The following is a 22,350-nucleotide window of genomic DNA, read 5'->3' on the forward strand; positions in this document are numbered from 1 at the left end:
GATTCTGGACAGAACCACTTTCACTGGCTGTGTGTCTTGGGCAAGTACAAGATAATTATAAGGATTCACAATCAAATGTGTATCAAACATGTATATACTGTTGCCTTGATAAACAAGAACTATTAGCACATTGTATAAACCATCCTTTATTGAAATTATGCTTCTTGAATCTATTTTTAAGTTATGTCTTCTAAAAGCCAGACCTTGAGTTTTCTTTAAAACGTTATTATAAATTATAAATAATTATAAATGACTTTCAGCACTGGGTCCTTTGCAGGGTCTCAAGTCTGAGAATGCATGAGCTGCCCCCTTAGGTGTATTCTGTGGTGAGCATATTGAGGACAAGAGCTGGGTCACTCATTATTGACTCCCTGGTGCCCAAGCCATAGCAGATGCCCGGCTAAATACCATGGGGGAGAATCAGAGACAAGACAGGTTGGGAGATGGGTTCTAATAAATATGGGTGGTAAATACAACTTTTTCCCCCAATTAAAGAGAATGCAACAAATGGAAAATCAAACTGAATTTTAAAGTGCATATCTCAAGATACTCTGTTTTCAAACAGAGGCTGTCCATATTTGGCTTTCTACTTGCAAACACATTGTGCTAGCAGAGTAAAGAGAAGGGGACACTGCTGTGCTATTATATTTTAATAATGTCAGCAGGTGCTTTGGGCTACAAACACAGCAACTGTTCTGAAATGGAATCTAGTTCCCTTAGAGACCTTATGAGATACAGAAGCAGAGACTTTCATTTTATGCAGGAATTTCAGTTAGCAAAGTAGTTTCCCTCTTCCTCATTTTTACTCTCATCCTCTCCCATCTGGAAGAGTTGCTAAGGTACAGAAGACATAATGCATCATTTACAGGTTGTTTGTATAGAAGCATTTAACTCTAAAATTCTGTGAAAATTGATTCAAAGTAAAGTACCAAATTAACACTAATGAATTAACAGTTTCAGTAAGAATTCACTCTCAATTTACTCTTTCACTTCAGATTTTTCAAAAGGTATTTATTATGTGCTAGGCACACTGCCAGGATTTAGGGGATGGGAAGTGCCACAAAGCTCAATAAACCACAGACCATGTCCACTCACAGTCTAGTAGGGGAAAGATGTACAGATAACTTCAATATGTTCTCTAGATGCTATGGGCTTGGAGTTGGGTAGGAAGGAGGGGCACCAAATAGCTTGGGTGCCACCTACAGATGATGTTTGTTGACCACCCATCCAGCCTCCAGGCCCTCTTCTGCCTTTCCTTTCTGCAAGTCCCAGAGCTCACAGGGTAGAAACTTCTAGTCTTTCTCATCACCCCACGGCATGTGCACCTACCAAACTTGACACCGCTCCCTGGTGTATGATCTTGCACTTTTCTGTTTTGTGTTGAGGAAATTCCTTCTCGATCACAAGAAGAGCTCCTGGATAGCAAAAACTTATACATATAGTTCAGGAGGATTTCCATATTGCTAGGCACCCATAATCATGTTTACACACTTGCTGTATGAAGCCATGCTTATATGGAATCCGGTGGCAATTATTTAAGAACAAATTACAATGTGTTGCCGGAAGAACATAAGATATCACATGACTTTGGATGCTGGCAAAATATTCTGCAAATGTACTTTTTCAGCTTGTTTGATTAGGATCTTACAGACAGCACCACGAAAAGTTTGGCTGAGCCAGGCATAGTGGCTCACTCCTGTAATTCTAGCACTTTGGGAGGCTGAGGTGGGTGGATCACTAATATGGTGAAACCCCATCTCTACTAAAAATACAAAAATTAGCCAGGCATGGTGGTGCACTCTTGTAGTCCCAGCTACTTGAGAGGTTGGAGCAGGAGAATCACTTGAACCTGGGAGGCGGAGGTTGCAGTGAGCCAACATGGCACCACTGCACTCCAGCCTGGGCGACAGAGCGAGACGCTGTTTCAAAAAAAAAGTTTAGCTGATAACAATCTAACATTGTGAAAGACATTTGAGCCAGCAAAGAGTAAAATAACAATCTAACATTGTGAAAGGGATTTGAGCCAGCAAAGAGTAAACCCTAAGTACTATAATCCAGCAGATTAAAATGCAGTCCTTCAAAATACAAGAACAAAGACCACAGATTTCAAAACCAGGCTTAACAAAAGCTACAATGGACAAGTTGTTAAATCTCATAATCTTTGGGAAAACTCTGAAAGACTACTTTATTTTCTATAAATAGAACAAAAGAGAAATATTTAGCAAATATCAAATGTTCTTTATTTTGACCCCTTCCCTACCTCCCATTGTATTTTATCTAAAAATGTTTAATAAAATGCTTTGTTCAGTCCTATTTCTTCTTTCTCCACCTATAATCAGTAAGACTGTTGCCCATGTATTTCTGGAGCTAGAAGGAAAAGGAACTCTTGTGTAAGGGGTGTTTTGTACTAAATGAATATTATTGTTTTTCCTTCCTGGCAGAGTCAATTTGGGTATTGCTCCATCTACTCTGATGAATAATTCGTAGAGTGATACAACTGGATTTTGTTGCAACACCTACTGAGAGTTACCCCTATTTTAATTTGCGTGGGAATGATGCCACAGGCACATAAGCTACCTTCTACATGAAAGCACATTCTTCATAGGGTTACACTCATGAAGCATGGAGTTGGGAAAACCCAATTTCATATGAATTGGAAAGCGGCAATAAAATACTCATTAAGACATGAATGCTATCTTTTCAAAACTGGTAGTCAACTCAAGCCATTTCAGTTATGAATATGTTTCGGCCACTTCCTTTCCCATATATCATAATGAATTCAAAATATCCATGTCTTTTTTAAACAAAAATTAAAAATTTGTTTCTGCAATTAAAAAAAAAAAGGGAACAAAATTCTCATAAGCCCATTCTATCCCACCTAACATCTTTCAGGATCAGCATAGAGTCTCTTGAACAACATGGGTCTGAACCGCTCAGTCCCCTTATATGCAGGTTTTTTTTTTTTTTAACAGAAGTTACACCGAGTGTGCCTGCCTCTGCTTCCACCTCTTCCACATCCACCACATATGAGACAGCAAAACCAGCCCCTCCTCCTCCTCCTCCTCAGTCTACTCAACTTGAAGATGGCAAGGCTGAAGACATTTATGATGATCCACTTCCCCTTAGTGATGGCAAATATATTTTCTCCTTAAGGTTTTCTTAATAACATTGTCTTTTCTCTAGCTTACTTTATTATAGGAATATGGTATATAATACACATAGCATACAAAATATGTGTTAATGAGCTGTTCATGTCATCAGAAAGGCTTCTGGTCAACAACTGGCTATTAGTAGTTAAGTTCTGGGTCAAAAATTACACAAAGATTTCCAACTGCATGGGGAGGGGCTGGGTGCCCCAACCCATGTTGTTCAAGCATCAACTATACTGAATTTTAGGTAATCAGGGTGATCTCTGAATATAAACTATGGTGATATGGTTTGGCTGTGTCCCCACCCAAATCTCACCTTGAATTGTAATAATCCCCATGTGTCAAGGGCAGGGCCACGTGGAGATAATTAAATCATGGGGGTGGTTTCCCCCATATTTTCCTTGTGGTAGTTAGTCTCATGAAATCTAATGGTTTTATAAATGGGAGTTCCCTGCACAAGCTCTTTCCTTGCCTGCCGCCATGTAAGACATGCCTTTGCTCCTCCTTTGCCTTCCGCCATGATTGTGAAGCCTCCCCAGCCATGTGGAACTGTGAGTCAATTAGACCTCTTTGCTTTATAAATTACCTAGTCTCAGGTATATCTTTATTAGCAGCATGAAAACAGATACATACGGGAATCTAAAGTCAAGGGCCAAGAAATCGATGGAACAAGAATGTTCCTTTAGCCATTACCACAGTCCAGAGTCAAATCATTTAAGTGATAAATCAGCTAAGTCTTATCTCAATGTCCAAATTCCTACTACAGAGATTCATATTGCCCTTTCTTGTCCATGTTCTAGAGTCTATTTCTGTACAGAGATTCTCGAAGCCTCTAATCACACAAAGGTAATACCTAATTCAGATGGCAAATGTGATAATCACAGGAAAGTATGAAAGGGCATTGCTTTTAGGTTACTTTTAGAAGCATCTAGGGGATCAGTTCAATCCAAATCGATATGCATTACCTGAGAAATGACCCTGTGCTGGGCGCACTGCCAGGGGTTGAGGCGCACAGAGGTGAGACTCAGGCCTTTCCCCTCTTGTCAGAATCTGGCAGGGGACAGAGGAACATACATGGACAGTTATAAGGCAGTGTGACAGCTGCCCATCACAGGGTGTCAAAGATCCACTGGGGCACCAGACAAGAGATCAAAGTATTAATATATAGTTTGGATGAGCCAGGAGGAATTTTCTGGAAGTGATTCTTTAAAGAAGTCCCCAAGTGGACCAGGGGAGAGAAGCTGACCCAAAAGAGGAATAGAATATTGAAAGAAACGGTGATTACAGAGAACCTGGGGAAATGTCTGTAATTAGGCATTGATGGCCAGGTAGTGTGTGCAAGAACAGAGGAGGGGGAAGTAGGCTGGAAAGGCAGGCTGGCCCAGATAATGACCAGACAGTATGCAATGCCAAGGATGGGGGCACTCATAGGTTTTGAAAAGGAGAAGTGGCAGGGCTAGTTCTGTGTTTACAAAGATCAGCTTGATCCTCATATGGCTGCAATGTACAGCTGGCTAAGAGACTAGTATTATACAATATCCAGGAAGGAAATGAACAGGGGCCTGAACCAAAAGCAGCGGGGAAGGAAAGAAGTGGGCAGATGCAAAGAAGTACAGGAATTAGAATGTACAGAATGACTATTTGATAACAGGTTGAAGTAGTACAAGACCTCCTGACCAGCAGTACCTATGATTATACAGACAACTCTTAGGAAGGGAGTGCCTCATTTGCTAAAAACCAATGCCTGGCACTGTCAGTGGAATATACAAATTAAGAAATTCAAACAAACCACTCCCTTGGGCAGTACTCCGCTGCCACTCTTGGATGAGGGCCTGTCTGCTAGCAGCGACCTGGCAGAGTACATGGTCGCTCCCGCCTGGTTCCTCACTGCTCCTCCTAGCTTCACCATCTCCTCTCTCTGTACCCCTGGCTGATGGACTGGTGTTGTGATGACAAGCCACAGTCATGACATTTAAATATAAAAACTCACAAATTAAGAGCTATACAGCAGCACACCATGAGAAGAATTAGAGCCTGTCTTTTTAAAGTAGTTGTCCCTCAGGAGGAAAATGAGACTCAGGAGAGACCTCATGCATTCTTGGTACCACATGCACTTATTAATTGTGTAGTGTTAGGAAAATTTCCAGCTACTTAATGGGTAGAACTAAATATACACCCAGACTTGCTGGATTGCTGTGAACAGCCACCAGATGAACTGTTAAAGCCCATAGAACAACTGAGAGGGGCCACAACATTATTACTCCAACTACACTAACGTTCGGCCTCTACAGAATTTTATTTTATGCTGTTATTATTATTTTTTTAATACACAGAAGGCACGTACTTTTTCAAAAACTGATCTGTGTTAAATCACTGTTTTCCAAACCTAAAAACAAACTACAGGCCCAGAGATGCCATCTTCATAAAACTTTATTTTTAATGGGGCATAATATTAAGAAATAATTCTTGAATCTCCACACTTTGTTCACATGGTATGTTTTTCTGATTAAAAATAATACAAAATGAGGCTCTCAGAAATATACTGTTTAAATTGCCCAGGGTCATCGAATCATTATTTTAAAAAATCACTCTAATATGGAGATGACATACTGCTGATATCCTACTAAACATAAATGTTGGTTAAGCCTGATCATCAGAAGGGAGACATTCAAGGGACCTTTACTACAGTCTTTTAAAGAGAAAAAGAGAATCACAAACCCTTATAAAGGAGCGGGGAGAAATTACATTAAAGGTTGCTCTCTCTATATATATAATTACTAAGCAAGATAAAAACACGTCTACACATCTCTTCTCAGAACTAGAACATTAGACTTGGAAGAACTTGGGTATCTTTTCATAAAGCTTTTTCTTTATTCTAAAAAATGGAGGCCTAGAGAAGGTATGGTATTGCACGTGGTCATGCAATTAATTTAGTGGCTTAGAACCAAAATAAAAAGACTATGATGGCTAATAATAATCCCAGATCAGGACTGGGATTGTTTTCTTAGTTCCATAAAGGCAATTATTAAATTGTTCTAGCACTTGAAACATGCAATGAAGGCTATTCTAATCACAGGTATATCATTTGGAAGAGTTTATTGATGTTTCAGCACATACTTACTGTCAAATTCTTATTCTTATTCATTCATTCACGTATTAAGATAGCATCTCACTGTTACCCAGGCTGGAGTGCAGTGGCACCATCATAGCTCATTGTATTAATTGGGTCATCCTTAATTGATCAGAGAGACACTTCTCCAGAAATCTGATGATCCAAGGAATTAGTCAAATCTGGAAACTGAATAGAAATGGGACAGACACACTGGTGCATGGGGCCTTTATGCTGCCAGACCAAGCCCTAAAACGGATCACAATGCACATCAAAGGGTTACAATGCTGTATTCACATTTTTCTTTGATCTTTGACACCATCCTTATTAGAGTCTATATTCAATTTAAACTGGAACAGAAGCATCTCTAGCTGCTGTCTTTCTTTTCATTAGAATATTTTTCCAACACTTCCCTCCTTTAAAAAATTATGTCCTTTCAAAACATTCTTCCTACTCATTTGGAGTATGCACGTAGAGATTTGAATTTTCATTCCAGTCCAATGAATTTATGTCACCTGCTAATCTGTAGATGGCACTACTTCTGCCAGCTTTCAATTATTTTTATTTGATCTCAAGCCCATTTTCCAAGAAGTTCCTGATGTATTTAGTGTGAAGCTCCTATATTCAGAGTGAAACCAGGCAGGAGCTGATGGATGTCTGGAAGCCTGGACACATCAGTGAGTCAGAACTCTTCTTTGGCTAGAAAAATGGCTAGAGGATGCCATGTACCAGGGAGGTGCTTTATGGAGGTGCTGATCCCTGGCTGTCTGCCCACAAGTCCACGCTGCCCACGCTCTGCCTGGATGGAGGAAGCAAACCCTGTCCTCTCTGCAGCCCACACAGCACACTGTCTATAAATCAGAGGGCAATCTTCTTAATATGCTTTCCTAATATGACTCAGGACCTGAAATAATTGTGAGTTTACATTTTCTTGCTAATTCTGGATCCTTTGATAATGCAAGTGCCTTTCTCAATTCCTACCTCTCCCACCTATTTGATTGTGCACACATGGCTTCCCAACTGGCCAAACAAAACCCCCTTTTCTGGAACTGGGAGGGTAATTTCACATACAATCTTACAAAGGGTGGTTAATTATTTTGTGGTGGGACAGCTCAGAATAAAGCTACTTAACTCATCATGAGCCTGAAAGATAGTATTAATAGTACCCAACCGAGACACAGAACAACTTCTAATAGAAACACATAGAGTGTTCTTAGCGACAGTCAGTGTGAAGAATTCACTGCAGGTCTCCCTGCAGTCGTGGAGCTGAGATTATAATACAGCAAATGGATAGGATCAGGTGCCCGGGATGAGAGATGGGTTGGGCTCTGAGGTTAAGGTCAAGAACAGAAATTCTGGGGTGACGTGTGAAGAGTAGACCAGCTTAGAATTTTAGGATTAAGACCCACAAGCTGGGAGTGAGGATGCTCACTCCTTTCCTCAATTTTTTATTTACAAGATGACCCTTGGGAGTCAGCTGATCTCTCCAAGCTGTAGACTCATCTTTTAGGTCCTTTCCAAATTTATCATAATATGATCATGACAACCAGGAGTAAGACTGCAGTAGCAAAGGGAAGAAATGGTGAGGGGTAAAGAGAAAAGGGAAAGAACAAGGGAGTTCTTGGTGCACTGCTAAACGTTTCATTGCAGTAAATACAAATAGGGCAAAGCACTGTGATGGCCAAGCCATTTGTGACTTGGCAGATGGCCACAGACACAGCTTGTGCACCACGCAGCCCGTGAGAACTTGCCTTCCACAGGCAAGACAACTTCTTGTGTGTCCCTTACATTCTGGACAATAAAATGAGGGAATAAATGGATTCAAGCTCTCAAAGTATTAGGACGCTCCATTCATACCCTCTCCAGATGCCCTCATCTCACTGCAGATGTGAATCAGCCCAGATTCCTCTAGGACTTCCTATATGGAGGATGGGCCGGTCCTCTTGGGCACAGCTGCAGGTTTCTCCCTCCAACTTCACTTCCAGAGCAACCTGGAGTGAAGCCTGAGCCTCACTACTTTTACCTTGTTACCTGGACTAAGGGCAGGTGATGAACCGAGTGCCTGTGGCCATGCCATAGACCCAACTTTTCCTCTTTAGACCAAGAACTGCTGGTTGTGTAAATCTGAGCTGTTCCACAGGGGGTGTGACCAAGGCCTGTGTCTTTGGGCCTCGAAACCTTCATTTCACTTGATAATTCAGAGAGGCCTTGTGTCTACTCCGGCAATTTGGGAATGTAATTTTTATCATCAACAAAATTCTCCCATCAAAAAAAGGGTTGGCATTCAAATATTTGTTGATGGTGCTTAGCACCATGCATTCATTACTTTTATTATTTAATGATTAGTAACAATCTGTGCATGGGGAATGCCTCAAAATATAATGAAAATAAAACACTAAAATTCTTAAATTATTACAACCTACATTTTCCCAGCAGTTCATCATTCAGTGTAAAAGTCAGAGGCAGCCTTGCTATGGCCTGACAGTAGGCCTCTGGCAGACTCACAGCCTCCATATCCAACCTCTCTACGCTCGCTCACTCCCCACCAGCCTCCCTGGGCTCTGCTAATCCTGGAATGGGTAAACCCTGGAATCCTTGAACTTACTATTTCCACCATCTGAAATGAGTTCTGGGATACCTGGAACATTTCCTTTGGAACCCTCAGGCCTTTAATCAGCGAGGCCCTTCCTGGTCACCTATGTGAAACAGTGCCCACCCCATTATGCTCTATCTACCTTGACCCTGCCTTTGTCTTTAGAGCATTAACTACTACGTATTTACATACTGTGCCCCCATTAGGATGAGAGCTCTCAGAGGGCTGTGCTCCTGTCATTGCTGCTGTTTACGGATGTATTCCCACTGTTCAGAAACACACTTTGCTCAAAACAAACACCTGAATATCTGCTGAGCGAATTTATTCTACTTATATGCCCTTTAAGTTAGACCTATTACTAACTTACTGCTCACCTTTGGTACAAATTCTATTCATTTCTTAGACAGTTTTAGAAAACGTCTATTCTTTAACCACAGAACTAAGTATAAACCAAGATTTCTTTAAGTGAGTCCTCAGAAATGCATCATTTGCTTACAGTGGAATTTGAGAGCCTGGTGATAAAGACAGGCCTGAGAACAGAGGCTCAGGGTAACACAGAAGAGGAGGCGGAGATGCCGGAAATGTATGTTCTTGTTATTGTTGAAGGGAAAAGCAATCGCCTACTTAATTTATATTTCAAAATGTCGAACTGTCCCTCACTCCTGTGTCTGTGGTTGTTTGATTAAGACCATTCAAATTCACAGCATAGGAACTGGATCACCTAGGGTTTCCTCTTTCATCAGGATAACATTTCATCTATTTGAAAAGATGCACTCAATAACTGGAGAGGGTAGTTAAATAGCATTTCCTCCTTCCTCTTTACCAGCCCATTATCACAAAGTGGAATTGCATCGTGAACACTTCCCTGAATCTCCCATGTAAAGTGTCATTATAGGCTCTTTCACTAAGAACTGGATCTTGGTGAAAAACAGAAGAGATCCTGTAATTCAAACCCTACTGGATTTAATTCTTACTAAGAGCGCTATGATAACTTCCCTTACAATTCACTTAGCATTTATGGCTTACAAAACACCCCGACGGATGATATCTCATCGGAGCCTCAGCACCACTCTAAGGTCAGAACAGGCCTGTGATTCTGCTCACACAACAGTGTAAGAATCCAGGGCCAAGCCACCAACGCTACAGAAAAAGCCCCTTGCAGAGCCCACATCTTCTCTCAGTCCAGGGCTCCTGTTACCTGCACATGGTGGTCACTGAATGCATGCCAAAGCCTGGGCAACCCTCATAACAGTGTAACTAATTATTTTACAATTTTGTCCATAAGAGCAATCTTTTTCAGAATTTGATTCCATCTTAATAATCTTCTTCCTGACTTTAGCGGTTAAGGTCAGTCTTCCACCTAAGTGTTTTTCAGTGTGACAACATGGCAAATTGTTGCAATTAAACAAAACCACCAGAAGAAAGTTGAAAATAGGGCTTTAGTGGTTTCCACTTTGCTTTTCTCTCAGCTTCGATGGAAAGAGGCCCTGTTAGGCTGAGCACGCTTTCCAGGTGATCTCAACGATCTCTCCACTGGGCAGTCAACTTTATCTAAGTGATAAACACAATTAGGAGCAAGTCATATCAATTAAATGAACTCAAAGTACTTATGAGGCCACTATTATCCATTGGTACCAATTACTATGGGGATTAAAAACAGTTTAAGACCAGGCCTTTATCCCAAAGGTGCGTAGAATCTTGGTGACACCTGCATACAAAGCAATATGCAATCACGCGCTAAACTAGGTAAACGCCATAGAAATTCAGAGGAGGCCAAGCTGGGAAGATAACAGAATGTATAAAAGGAGACCAGACAGTTCTCCTAGCAAGAGTAGTGGTTTAGTCTAGATAAATAAGGGTAGAAAGAAACACAGCATGCCAGTAATAAAAACCTAGGTGGCATTGGTTTTTGCAAGCATCATGCAGTGGATCTGCTGTGGAAGGCTGTCTGGAGAGCTCTGGGACAGCAGAGAACTCCTTCAGAAATTCTATTCCAGAAGAAGGCCTCTGGGGCGTCTTAGGAGAAATGATAAAGAGGACTTTGGGACATTTGATCCACTACTTAGGCACAAGAACTAACACCCCAGTGAAAGAAGGAGAGGCAGCCATAACTTGGAGGTAGAGATGAGATGCCTTACAAAGGCAAGAAGAAATCAAAAGTCCACTGCAGGTCCTGGGTACAGAGGCACAGGGAGAAATGATCGGCCCCCATTAAGGCAAAGGATCAGTAATACTCAGATGTTTTCTGGAAATGAATTTCAAGTTCCTGCAAAAGTGTTTTGAAATGGAGAAAAACAGGTTACCTTTGAGAAGTTCTAACCAGAGCAGGACTCGAAGACCAAGTAATCTAGGATTGTCCAAACCTTGAAGAAAAACAAAACAACAACAACAAAAAAAAACCACCTTCCCATCAACGTAGGGCTGCCAGCAGAAATGGCATGGAGTCGGCAGACAGAAGTGCAGGCCTGGCCGGGAGTGGGGCAGTGAAGTCCAGCACCTAGCTTTAGCAGGTAAGCAGCAATTTTCAAGACGAACTTAGTAACAGCAGCTGAGAAGCAAGAATGCTCACTGGTTACTAAAGAGTTGATGCTACCCACAGCCATCCTGGACAGTAAAGACCTAACAGGAAGTGCTGGAAGTCAAACACTAACTTAGTCTTCACTCAAATACCTTTCCCTGCCTAGGACCAGAGAAAATGGGTTTTGAATCTTTAAGCACAGTCGCTGTATATCTACCTACTTCCTTGCAGGGGAGTCTGGCCTTTGGAGAAGAAAGGAGTTGGCTGATCTCCTCAGGGTGGTCATTACTGCCACAAATATAGAGCCCTTGCTAATTTCAAGAAGGAACAGAAAGATACAGATGCAGCCTGGTGCAATGGCTCATGTCTGTAATCCCAGCACTGTGGGAGGCTGAGTCTGGAGACAGCTTGAGGCCAGGAGTTTGAGACCAGCTTGGGCAATATAGCAAGACTTCATCTCTACAAAAAAATTAATTAGCTGGGCATGGTGGCATGTGCCTGTAATCCCAGCTACTCTGGAGGTTGAGTTAAGAGGATCACTTGAGCCCAGGAGTTTGAGGCTACGGTGAGCCATGATCATGCCACTGTACTCCAGCCTGGGCAACAGAGCAAGACCTCATCTATATACACACACATATGAAAGGTAAAGACTTGAGAACAGATGCATTCTATCTTGTTAAGGAGACGTACTGCTTTCGTAAACCGATGAGAATGATTGGAATTCGTCTCAGCCCGCACCTGAACTGAGTGGGTCCCAGAAGTGGACAATTATGGAGCACTTTATTCTACCCATGTATTTCCTCAAGGAGCAAACCCTTCCCTTATGCTCTTCCTCACACCATCAGCAGACTCAAATCCTCAGTGGAAGGAAGGGGTTGGGATTATATTCAGCATCTGCTCAGCAAGCTTTCCTCTTTCCTGTTGACTCCAGAGTCAATTTCAGCACAGCCTCTAAGTAAGTTACCCTCTCAATCCAGAATTAGGGAAGCCCAACCAACAACAATTTTCTTTCAGTCTCATTAGCAAGTCCCCAATGCTTCAGTCCAAAAGGGACCATCAGGGAATTAATTTCTTTTTTCTTTTATGTCTCTCTTACAAAGTCTGCCTGTGATAAGGTTCTGACTTCTTCCCTCACACAGGGTGCTGTGTGTGGGCTTTGCAGCTCCTCCCCTGCCTGAAATCTTCTGGTTAAGTACAGGCAGTGGAAGTTAGTCTCTCTGGTGCTGCAAAGTCTTGCCTTTGGTAGAAAAACCCCTGAGAGATGCTGTGACCCCACTATCCCTTGAGACAGATGGGCCTTCCACATTTCTGCTGTACCTGAGACAGAATCCAATTCACTACAAAGGCATTGTTTAAAATGTCCCCTTTCCTTCCCTGCCCTGAGAAACAAATCAATCACTGAGTTCTAATGATTCTCACTCCTAATATCGGGCTGCCACATCCTGGGCTTCCCCTGGGTTATGTGCTCATCATCTCTACTGGACTCCTTCCTTGCTGACCTGCCTCCAATCCACGTACTATGTCACTATTAAAGTCAGCTGACTCTGAAAGATCTAAAGCATATTCCATGTCTTCGTTGTGTAAACAGTGTGAAACTCAAGTCCTACGAAGGACCTAGGTGATTCTTCACATTTTGACTCCCATCCACCTCCCTGACTGCATCTCTGGAGCTTCCCTTTCCAACTCTCCCTCCTCCCATCCCCCCAACCCCAGCAAGTTCTCTTTCCCGAATTCCCAGTAGTTCCCCACAGCACCACCTCCAGCCAAGTTCCCTTTCTTACCTTGCATATCTGGCAAACCCCTAGCTTTGAGGTCTTGGTTCAATGGCCCTCCAGGACTCCCCAGATAGCCCCTGACACTCCTTTTCTCACCACCTTTTACTCATAACTTCCTATTTTCACTATAATTGTCTTTTTGCACATTTGACCCTTCATTAGATTAAAATTTCAACCTGTCACTACTTGTTGAATGAATCAATGAATGGATGGAATATGGACTTGAGAAAGGCTGGACACTGGTGCATGGGTGACTGATGCAGTCATGAGGAAAAATAAGTCAGCCAGAAAGAACACAGGGGGCCACAAGCAAGACAAGAGGACCCAGGTTAGAACCCAGGGAAAGCAGAGGACAAGCCCTCAGAGAAAGAGGCATAAAAACAAAAATTGGGAATAGTTAAGGGTACAGTATTCCAAAGGCCACAGCAGGTGGGCCCTCTGCACTTCTGCAGAGCCTGACACAGATAACCCAATTAACTACATGGGAGTTGTTTAAAATGCCTCCTTTCCTTCCCTGCCCACAGATAGAGCACAACTCTACCACAGAGGCTGGTGGTTCTCACTCCTAAATACCCGGCTACCACATCCTGGTTTTTCCCTATTAAAATTTAAGAGAGAGGGAATGGTTTACACTGACCAAGTACTTTACAATAGAAAACAATTATTTTTGCAACATTCTACGAGAACATTTGGGTAAAAGTCTTATGAAGTTATACAAATGGATGCTAGCTATACAATATAAAGTTTTGTTTCTATTAGGATAAATTTTAGTCAAGTCTTACTGTTGTTTCCAGTATCAGATACTGCTAACCCAGCGCTTCTTTTACCGCATTGTCTGAAAAATCTAATTTTCTTACATAGAGTTCAGTTTCAATTCAAAGCCACTCAAATAACACTAAGGTAGATGAATCCTTCAGTTTAGGTTTTTCGGACACAAAGATGTCAATTTAACCAGGAGACAACACATTTTTTGCAAGGTAGATATTGAGGCCTTGTACATAAAAGAGACTAAATGAATATGTTTGAAAATAATTACTACATTTCTAATATTCAAACCCAGAAGTTAGTTCATCTAGTATTATAGCTGTCAACTCCCACATCCCTCAACGCCAATGTCAAATATGGAGCCCATCCCAACATTGGTGATTGATTGTGGCAATTTCCCAGCTGAACCAATACAAGCCCTTGACATTGCAAGCAGCTATTACCAACTGATCAGAGTTGGCCCATGTGAAATCTCATCATTCTCAAGTTAATTATGTTGAATTTTAGCTTTCACAGCCCCTTGCTCACATGTGCATGGTACACAGCAGAACAGCTGACTACTGTTAGAGGACAATGAGCAGAAACAAAGTGAAATGTGACTTGCCTCTGCTGCTTTATGACGTCCTTCTTATTGTGAATCAAGGTTTTAAGCTATTAATTTCATACATGCATACAAGTGCTGCCATTTCAGATGAATTCAGAGACCTGAATTACAGCATGCTGGTTCCAGACCTCTACTGGCCACTGACCACCTCTGGCTGGACTTCCTTTATCGAGCTGACCTGTGAAACCTGGGGTTTAGTTATTCACCGTGTTTTTAGGAAGTAAATTTGGCATCAGTCTGTTGATTTCATGTTCTGGTTTCCCATATTTTATCTATGATAGGACAGAATCCAAACTCCTTCACGTGACACTGAGCTCATCACAGTAAAAGGACCACTTTGTTCCCCTCCTCCTGCCCTTGCCTATTAGTCCATCGCACCAAACCTTTGGGTGGATATAGCTGTATTTGCTTTCCATTGCTCCTGTAACAGATTTCCACAGACTGAGGGATTTAACACAAATTTATCTTGCATTTCTGGGGAATGGAAGTTCAAACAGGTCTTTAAGAGCCATCACTCAGGTAGGGCCAATGTAATCACAAAGGTTCTTTCTTGTGAAAGAGGGAAGCAGAAGTCAGCGTTAGGGTGATGCCCCACGAGAGAGACTGGACTGGCTATTCCGAGCTTTGAAGACGGATGGGGCTACAAAACAAGGAATGTGGGTGGCCTCTAGAAGGTGGCAAAGGCAAAGAAACAGATTCTCCCTTAGGGCCTCCCAAAGGAACAAGGTCCTGCAGAGTCCCTGACTTTTGCCCACTAAGACCCATGTTGAACTCCCACACCACAGAAATGCATTGGGCCCAGCTATATAATCCTGAATAACCTCCCCATGGCAAGACTATTAACTGATTCCAAAGTGGACACCTTTGGTAGGGGGCAGTATTCTGCCTATCCCAATGGTGTTACTTCTTCCTGGAGTGTCTACTTCTCTGCTTAGAAGACTTCTAACTCTTCGGGCATTCCTTAACGAAATACCATTTCCCATCGAAATGTCACTCCAAATATGAGGTCCTCTCCTCCTCCAATCTATGGGGTTCATTCCCCCGCCTCCTCAGTCCCATGTGCGTACCTCTCTGGAGCGCTCATCCTGTACTGTGTTTTATTTGTCCTCGAGCATATCTCTCTGACTCGACTGTGAGTTACTCTTACTCATTTTTGTGGCCTTAGGAGCCTAACTATAAAAGTCTGTGGAAAAAAATTAATGTGATATTTTAATGAGTAAAAACCTCAGGTGGAAGCAGAGGCAAGACCAATAAATTCACAGGATTTTTGTTTGGAGCATAACTTATAAACTACTTCTGATAGCTCTTAAGTGGTTAGTTACACCAAGACACATCAACCAAACCCTTTGTAACCATCTTTTAACCATGCCAGGGAGGTATTATGCCAAACTAAGGCCATTTCTAACCATAATGTGATATGCCATAGATTGAAAACATTGTCAAAGTTTTAAGTGTCCTCCTGGCCTTGGCTAGAAAAGACAAGTCACACCCCAAGTGCTGGGTTAGATGCCCACTCAGGGGAGTGACAGTATCAGCATTTCTAAATTCCAAAAACTAAATTAACACTTCTTTAACAAATCTGACTAGGCTGTGTTGAGATTAAAAGCAACTTGCCTACAATATTTATTTGTATTCCAGTACCTAAAAGTTCTTGCATTAAAAAGTAGAATAAAAAGTCCAAATTAAGCGCAATTTCAAATGCCTTGAGCATTCAAATTGCAAGCCAAATAGGAGCTGGATAAATTAAGGTCACAGGGATTGGGGGTACATCTATTTTTGAAGGGAGTAATTTGCTGTAAATGTCTAATGTCACCAACATCATCATACAGTATAGAAATCTAAACACATGGAAATAAACCTAAAAATCATGTGCCTAGCAAGTGAGCTGCAAGAACCCAACAGTTAACTACAAAAGAGAAGAAATGATCACCTTTTTTTGTAACATGCCTACAAAGTCTATTTTTTTCTTCACGAGCAGTAATAAAACCCCTTTTCAACCTAACTCCCGTTGTTGTTCGAGTTTTAGGTTAGGGAAATGTGGACTTTTTGAAGCCAAGGGCAGTATGTAAATAAGCCTTTGATTAAATTTCATCGTGTCTCTTAACACTGAGAAAATACTTAGGATTTGTACTTAGGATTTCTGGATCGAGAAGGGGGCCTATTGATCTGTATTAAACCTCCCATTCACAAAAAGTAAACTGAGGACTTGCTGCTTCCTCCAGGTCAGGAAGAACCCAAGGCTAAGGAGAGACTCTAGCTACTTCTACTGGAGAATGTCACCTGAGGATATGAGACCGACTGTACAGGACAAGGTGTACATCCAGGCAGTACTTCATGAAAGATTTTAAACTTGATGCATTTTTATATAAAAGAGAAGCACAGTTATTCAATATTTGTGTTGGGGTTTTCAAACTTCTTTTTCTATAAATGTATTTAGAAATAAATTTAGGAGCAGTGAACATCACAGACTATTTGGCTAAAATGGCTAAAATTGGCTAAAATGCAGGTTCTAATTCATAAAAATGGTAATCATGTTGTTGCTACTGCTGTTGTTGTCTGGACATTTCAAGCCTTTCCTATTATTAAACCTCGGTTATGTAGCATCACAGGACAGAGCGAACTCTATACTGGGGGAAATCACCCCAGAGAGTATCCAGAATTAGAGCTGGAGTCATCTCAGGCTCGCAAGCAAGCACCAACCTTAAAGCCTACCCACAACTCAATGAAAAGTCAATGCATTTCTAAAGTCTATTAAGGTCTATTAAGATTGTAAACTAGAAGTTTTGTAATAAGCTTAATGAATAAAACAACTGAACCCACTAAGTGCTCCTTATAGAAAGAGGCTTGAGAATTTAGCTTTAGTTAGCAGAACTCGTTCCCACTAGAACAGGATTGTTTATCTTGCCCCTATTAGACACAATAATCCTAATAGTGTTAATGGTACTAAATGCTTAGGAAGAAACGACTGTAGAAACCACAGTGGGACCCGCAAATTGCACTTTCTGTGTAAGTAAAATGTCAGAAGAACTACACTCTTGTAACTTATGGTCTCATGAAAAGACAATTTTTTCCGTCTTGTATTTCATCCTGAAGGATTTTACTATGTTCAGCATAGTAGCAACTGAAAAAAATGTGTTTCATCTAGAAACAAAAGTGAGAAAACTACAAAAAACACTGAGCTTCTGCAATGCTCGGTTTCCAAGTTTTTAACATTAAATCGAAGATAACGCAAAACAAAGATTGCCACAGTAACCAAACTTTTCTGCTAAGTATCCTTAAAAATAATGACAGTTCGATCGTATCTTGTCTTCTACAACGTGAGCAGATAATACACCTACAAACCTTTTTTTGCGAGCTTGCTTTATAAATCTTGCAAGATAAGTTTTTTTTTTTTTTCAGGGATGGAGAAGACAGATTAATGATCAAGCTTAAAATAAATCGGTTCTGCAATCACTCTGTATTTTAATCCGATGAAGCACGTTTCCCCATTCCACGCCATGAAGCCATTCGATGTCAACTTGTTATGGAGTCAAATGCGACAAACTCCGAGAGCCTCAGTCGCGAGGCGGCGGCTCACAGCACCCACAGCCGCCCGCACTCCTGCGGCATCAGGACAGGGCGCCCTCCCGACGCGGAACCCGCATTCACGTTCTCCGGAGCCCTGGCCAGCTTACCCTCCTCCCTGTCCGGGGAAACTGAGGCACAGTGATGCGAGGGATCCGGAGCCCAGCGAAAGCCCTCACAGCTGCTCGGCGTCCCCTTCCCCCAGGACATCCAGGAGGCTCGCCTGCAGCTGGCAGTGGATTCCGCGCTCCTTGCCCTCGGAAGGTTACGGTTCGATCCCGGGATGCGGCCGTCCCCAAACGGCCAGCCCCCGCCCCGCACGGATCTCGAAGCATCCTGCGACCCCCTGGAGCCTGCTGCCGGGACCACGCGGCGCCTCGCAGCGCAGCCTCCGCCGCAGTCTCAGTCAGCCCAAACACCCGAAAGTTCCGCGGCCCCGGCGCCGGACCCGGTGCGGAGCTGGCCCCCACCTGTGCCCCTCCGCCCCATTCCGCCGGGTGCCCCCAGCTAACCTGACACCGCCGCGCCACTCAGGTGGCCGCCTTGCACCCCTCGCCATGGCCAGCCCGACAGCGGCCGCTGCGCCGCACTCTGCGCCGGACGCCCGGTAGCGCCTACTGCGGTCGAGCCGCCTCCGCCGGCGCCTCACAGCGTTGCGGGCTGCGGCGCCGGCTGCCGGGAGCGCGGAGCTTCCCACCTACAGGAGCCTGGGCCGGCCGGAGCCGAGCATGCCCAGTGCGGCTCTCCGGGCGGCGCGGAGGCGCGGGTGTAGCCTCCGGGTTTTCGCTACAGCCGCGGGCGGGGGCAGGGGAGCGGGCGGTGCGGGCGGTGCAGGGCGAGCCAGTCGGAACAGCGGACCGACCCAGTGGAGGAGCCAGCGTAGGCTGTCGTTACCGGGGAGTCCAGCGTTCAGTCCCCTCAGCCTCTGGGCCGGGCCTCGGCGGCCCCCTCAGCCCGGCACCCGCAAGCCCAGGGCCTCCGCGGCAGTGTGGAACTCTCACTCCGCTGTCTCTCCCGCCAGGGCGACGTGACTGACCCTCGTCGTGGGGCGGGGCGCTCCCGGGGCTTCCACCGCAACTTTTGTGGGCGTCTTATCGCACTCGTGTTCAAGGACACCCAGGAAAAGGCTTCTTAAGGTCCCATCCTGGGGCACTAAATGGGAACCAATCAATCCACCCCCAAGCCTACCCTGTCTCCTTGCAATGAAATGCGATCAAGAGCAAACCACGTTGCATCCAAAAGCTTCTCAGGCCTTCCCGGGCGACTGCGCTGTCAGTCTTAAACGTCTCTTAAAGCAGAGTCCACAGATGGAAGAGTCTGGAAGAAAACCCAACGGGACGTTCCCTGATGACCTATGAGTGGTGGGGTTCCAGGAATTTTTTTTTTTCATTTTCTTTAAAAATATTATTTGTAATTTCCACGTTTTTCTGATGAACCATAAGTTGATTTTTTAATTAAAAAGTAGAGTACTCTAAAATTATTAAGTACCTACAGAAGTTTTGCTGCACGATCCTGCAATGTAAGTGGCTTCCTCCCCTCTTTACCTTCCGTCTTTTTTTTTTTTTTATTTTAAAAAAGAGAGAGACTCAATTTCTGGGGCGGGACCAGGCTCCACCCCCAGGCTTTTTAGTGCCCGCCCCCTTGGCCACGCCCCACTCCCGTCTTTTTACTCCCGTTCCGCCCTCCTCCCGGTGGGTTGCTGCGAAGACCCGGAAAGGTGGATTTTGCACATTGACGCTCCTGGCGACTCCGGCAGCCAGACTGGGCATGTTCCGCCGCCGGGTCAGGGATTGCTGTGCCAAGAGAGGAGCTTTAGCAACTCTCAGTCTCTCTGCTCCTCTCTGTTCCTGGCAAACTGACAAAGTAATGCCTCTGACCCTACGCCCCGAGGTCGGACCTGCAGAAGTGGGTCAGGACCCGACTGAGCATGCTCCGGGCAGTGCCAGGCTGCTGCACGCGGCTGCATCTGGTTGCCCAAGGTTGATGTAGCCGCGGTCTCTCGTCACGACATTGAAGCTCGGGAAACGGATGGAAGCAGGGCTCTATAGATGCACGATTGCATCGACACGTGGGCAGGTCGCCCATGCCAAGGGCCATGTTGGTGGGTGGGTGCGTGGGATCTGTCTTACGAGTGAGTCAAAGCCTGATTTTTTCCCCAAAAAAGATTGAAATGAGATCTCATATTTTAACAGTTTTATGGCATCTCGAATAGCAACACATTTTAGCTCAAGGGATTTTTCAGCTGTTCTTTCGAGAAACATAAATCTTCTTTGTTTTTAAGTATTTAATAAACATTCTTTACAATTGCACCAGAGCACAAACTTTCCACCTGCTTTATTGATTGTTACATTTGTGTCCCCACTATGAAAATATTCCGCAGTATTATATCACGTTTTCTTCTCCAGCATTTCTGCATTCACTCTATTTCCTCCCCTCCCCCGTCTCTTAAATTCTCAGAACCTGCAAAATGCACTCTTGCTATCTTAGAAACCACTTGAGGTCGGTGTGGGGAACTTGCTTTTAATTCTCATTTAGAGAAGACAGCACTGAAATGGAGAAAAGTCACAGGGAAAATACTTTTACAGTTTCGAGATTAGTAAAGAACCCAAAGAGAGCCTTTCATTGAGAGCAGGAAGGCGAATGGAATTCGCCTTCTGTCTTAAGGAAGGAGAGGATGAGCAGGACAGCTGCCCAGTGAGGCTTGGTATGATAGTGGGGGTCACCCTTCATTTGAACCTCTCTGCCTTGCCCAGCTCCAATTCAGCTTCAGCGTGGTCAGAGACACTATCTCTATGGAAGGTCACTGGAAGAATACATTTACTTAGCTGCTTCCACCATGGAATCCTAGCTTGTGCTGGAGTGTCCCCTCCATCCTCCTCCTGTGCTTTGAGAATCCATTGTTGCTGGTATGCCCTGAGCACTGCCCTTGAACTTGCCCAGGTGCCCCTTGACATTCACACCACGAATAGCCTAGCCTTACAAAGGTGGACAAGATGTCTTTTCAACATTTTTTACTGCCACTTCTATCCATCTGAAGCTTTCTGTTGCTGGGTCTGTCATGACATTAATCTTTCTTGGTTCTCCTACCTCTCTCTCTGACTGTTTCTTCTCATCCTCCTCCTCCAGGTTTTCATCCTTTGCACCACCCCATTGTAGGTGTTCTGTGGTCTCTTCTCCCTGAGGGCTGTCATTCTCTCTGATGATTGCCGCTGTCAAAGGGGTGTTAGCTGGTATGTTCTCACATGGCCATGCTAGGTGTTCGTTTCTGGAATCCTTTCTGGTTGATCAGGTAGATGTTCAGATTGGTCAGCGTCTTCCCTTTATCCATACTCTGTGTGTGTGTGTGTGTGTGTGTGTGTGTGTATAATTATTATTTTTGAGATGGAGTCTGACTCTGTTGCTCAGGCTGGAGTGCAGTGACACGATCTTGACTCACTGCAACCTCCGCCTCCCAGGTTCATTCAGTCACTTCTCCTGCCTTAGCCTCCCAAGTAGCTGGGACTATAGGCGCCCACCACCATGCCTGGCTAATTGTTTTGTATTTTTAGTAGAGACAGGGTTTCACCATGTTGGGCAGGCTGGTCTAGAACTCCTGACCTCAAATGATCTGCACATTTCAGCCTCCCAAAGTGCTGGGATCACAGGCCTGTTTGTTAATATTTTGGATGTCATCTTTATCCTAAATCACATCTTCCTCTCCACATCTCCCCGAGTTCAGATTTTCATATGTGATCTACCAAATATCTTGACTGGTATGATCCTCAAGAAACTTGAACGCAGTATGACCCAAACAGAACTCATGACCTACAATTACTCTTCTGCTTGTATTTCCTAGCTTGGTTAGCAGGTACCCCTTTCTTCTCAGTCACTTACATTACGAATCTTGGCGTTACCCTCGATTCATTCATCTGCCTTTCCCCCATCATCCAGCTGGTCGCCTGGCATTATCTATCCTGTCCTTATTAATCTCTGAACACCTCCCTTCCTTGCCTCATCGCCTGTCTTGCTCACTTCAGTCCCCATCATCTTCCTAATCAACCACAGACCAACAGACTCCTAGATAGATCCTCTCTCTGTCTCCTCCAGTGCATCCTCCATAGCTCCTCAGACTTTTCTTTTTAAGCAAATTATATTACAATATGTCTGCTAAAGATCCTGAAGTGAATTCATAATGCCTTTAAGGTCCAAACTTGAAGCATGAACTGGCTGCTGCCTTCCTTTCCAGATTAGTCTCCAGCCTGTGTCTCCTAATATCCCATATCCTCACCAGTCC

At 43.8% G+C, this 22,350-nt stretch overlaps 1 protein-coding gene across 3 annotated transcripts in view; it reads right to left on the reverse strand.

Moving 5' to 3' along the window:
* MFAP3L (microfibril associated protein 3 like) overlaps positions 1–19,609 on the reverse strand; it is a 41,119-nt gene extending 21,510 nt beyond the window's left edge. The window contains exon 1 of one of the 3 annotated variants that reach the window (XM_030919057.1): positions 18,590–19,609. In XM_030919057.1, the coding sequence (XP_030774917.1) occupies positions 18,590–18,636 (47 nt within the window). In that variant the 5' untranslated portion in view covers positions 18,637–19,609. The remainder of the gene's footprint in view (positions 1–18,589) is intronic. The other 2 variants (XM_030919058.1, XM_010364003.2) reach the window with 2 other exon arrangements.
* Positions 19,610–22,350: the final 2,741 nt, after the last annotated feature.

The sequence above is a fragment of the Rhinopithecus roxellana genome, chromosome 2, assembly GCF_007565055.1.
Source record: "Rhinopithecus roxellana isolate Shanxi Qingling chromosome 2, ASM756505v1, whole genome shotgun sequence".
In the NCBI taxonomy this organism is placed as follows: domain Eukaryota; kingdom Metazoa; phylum Chordata; class Mammalia; order Primates; family Cercopithecidae; genus Rhinopithecus; species Rhinopithecus roxellana.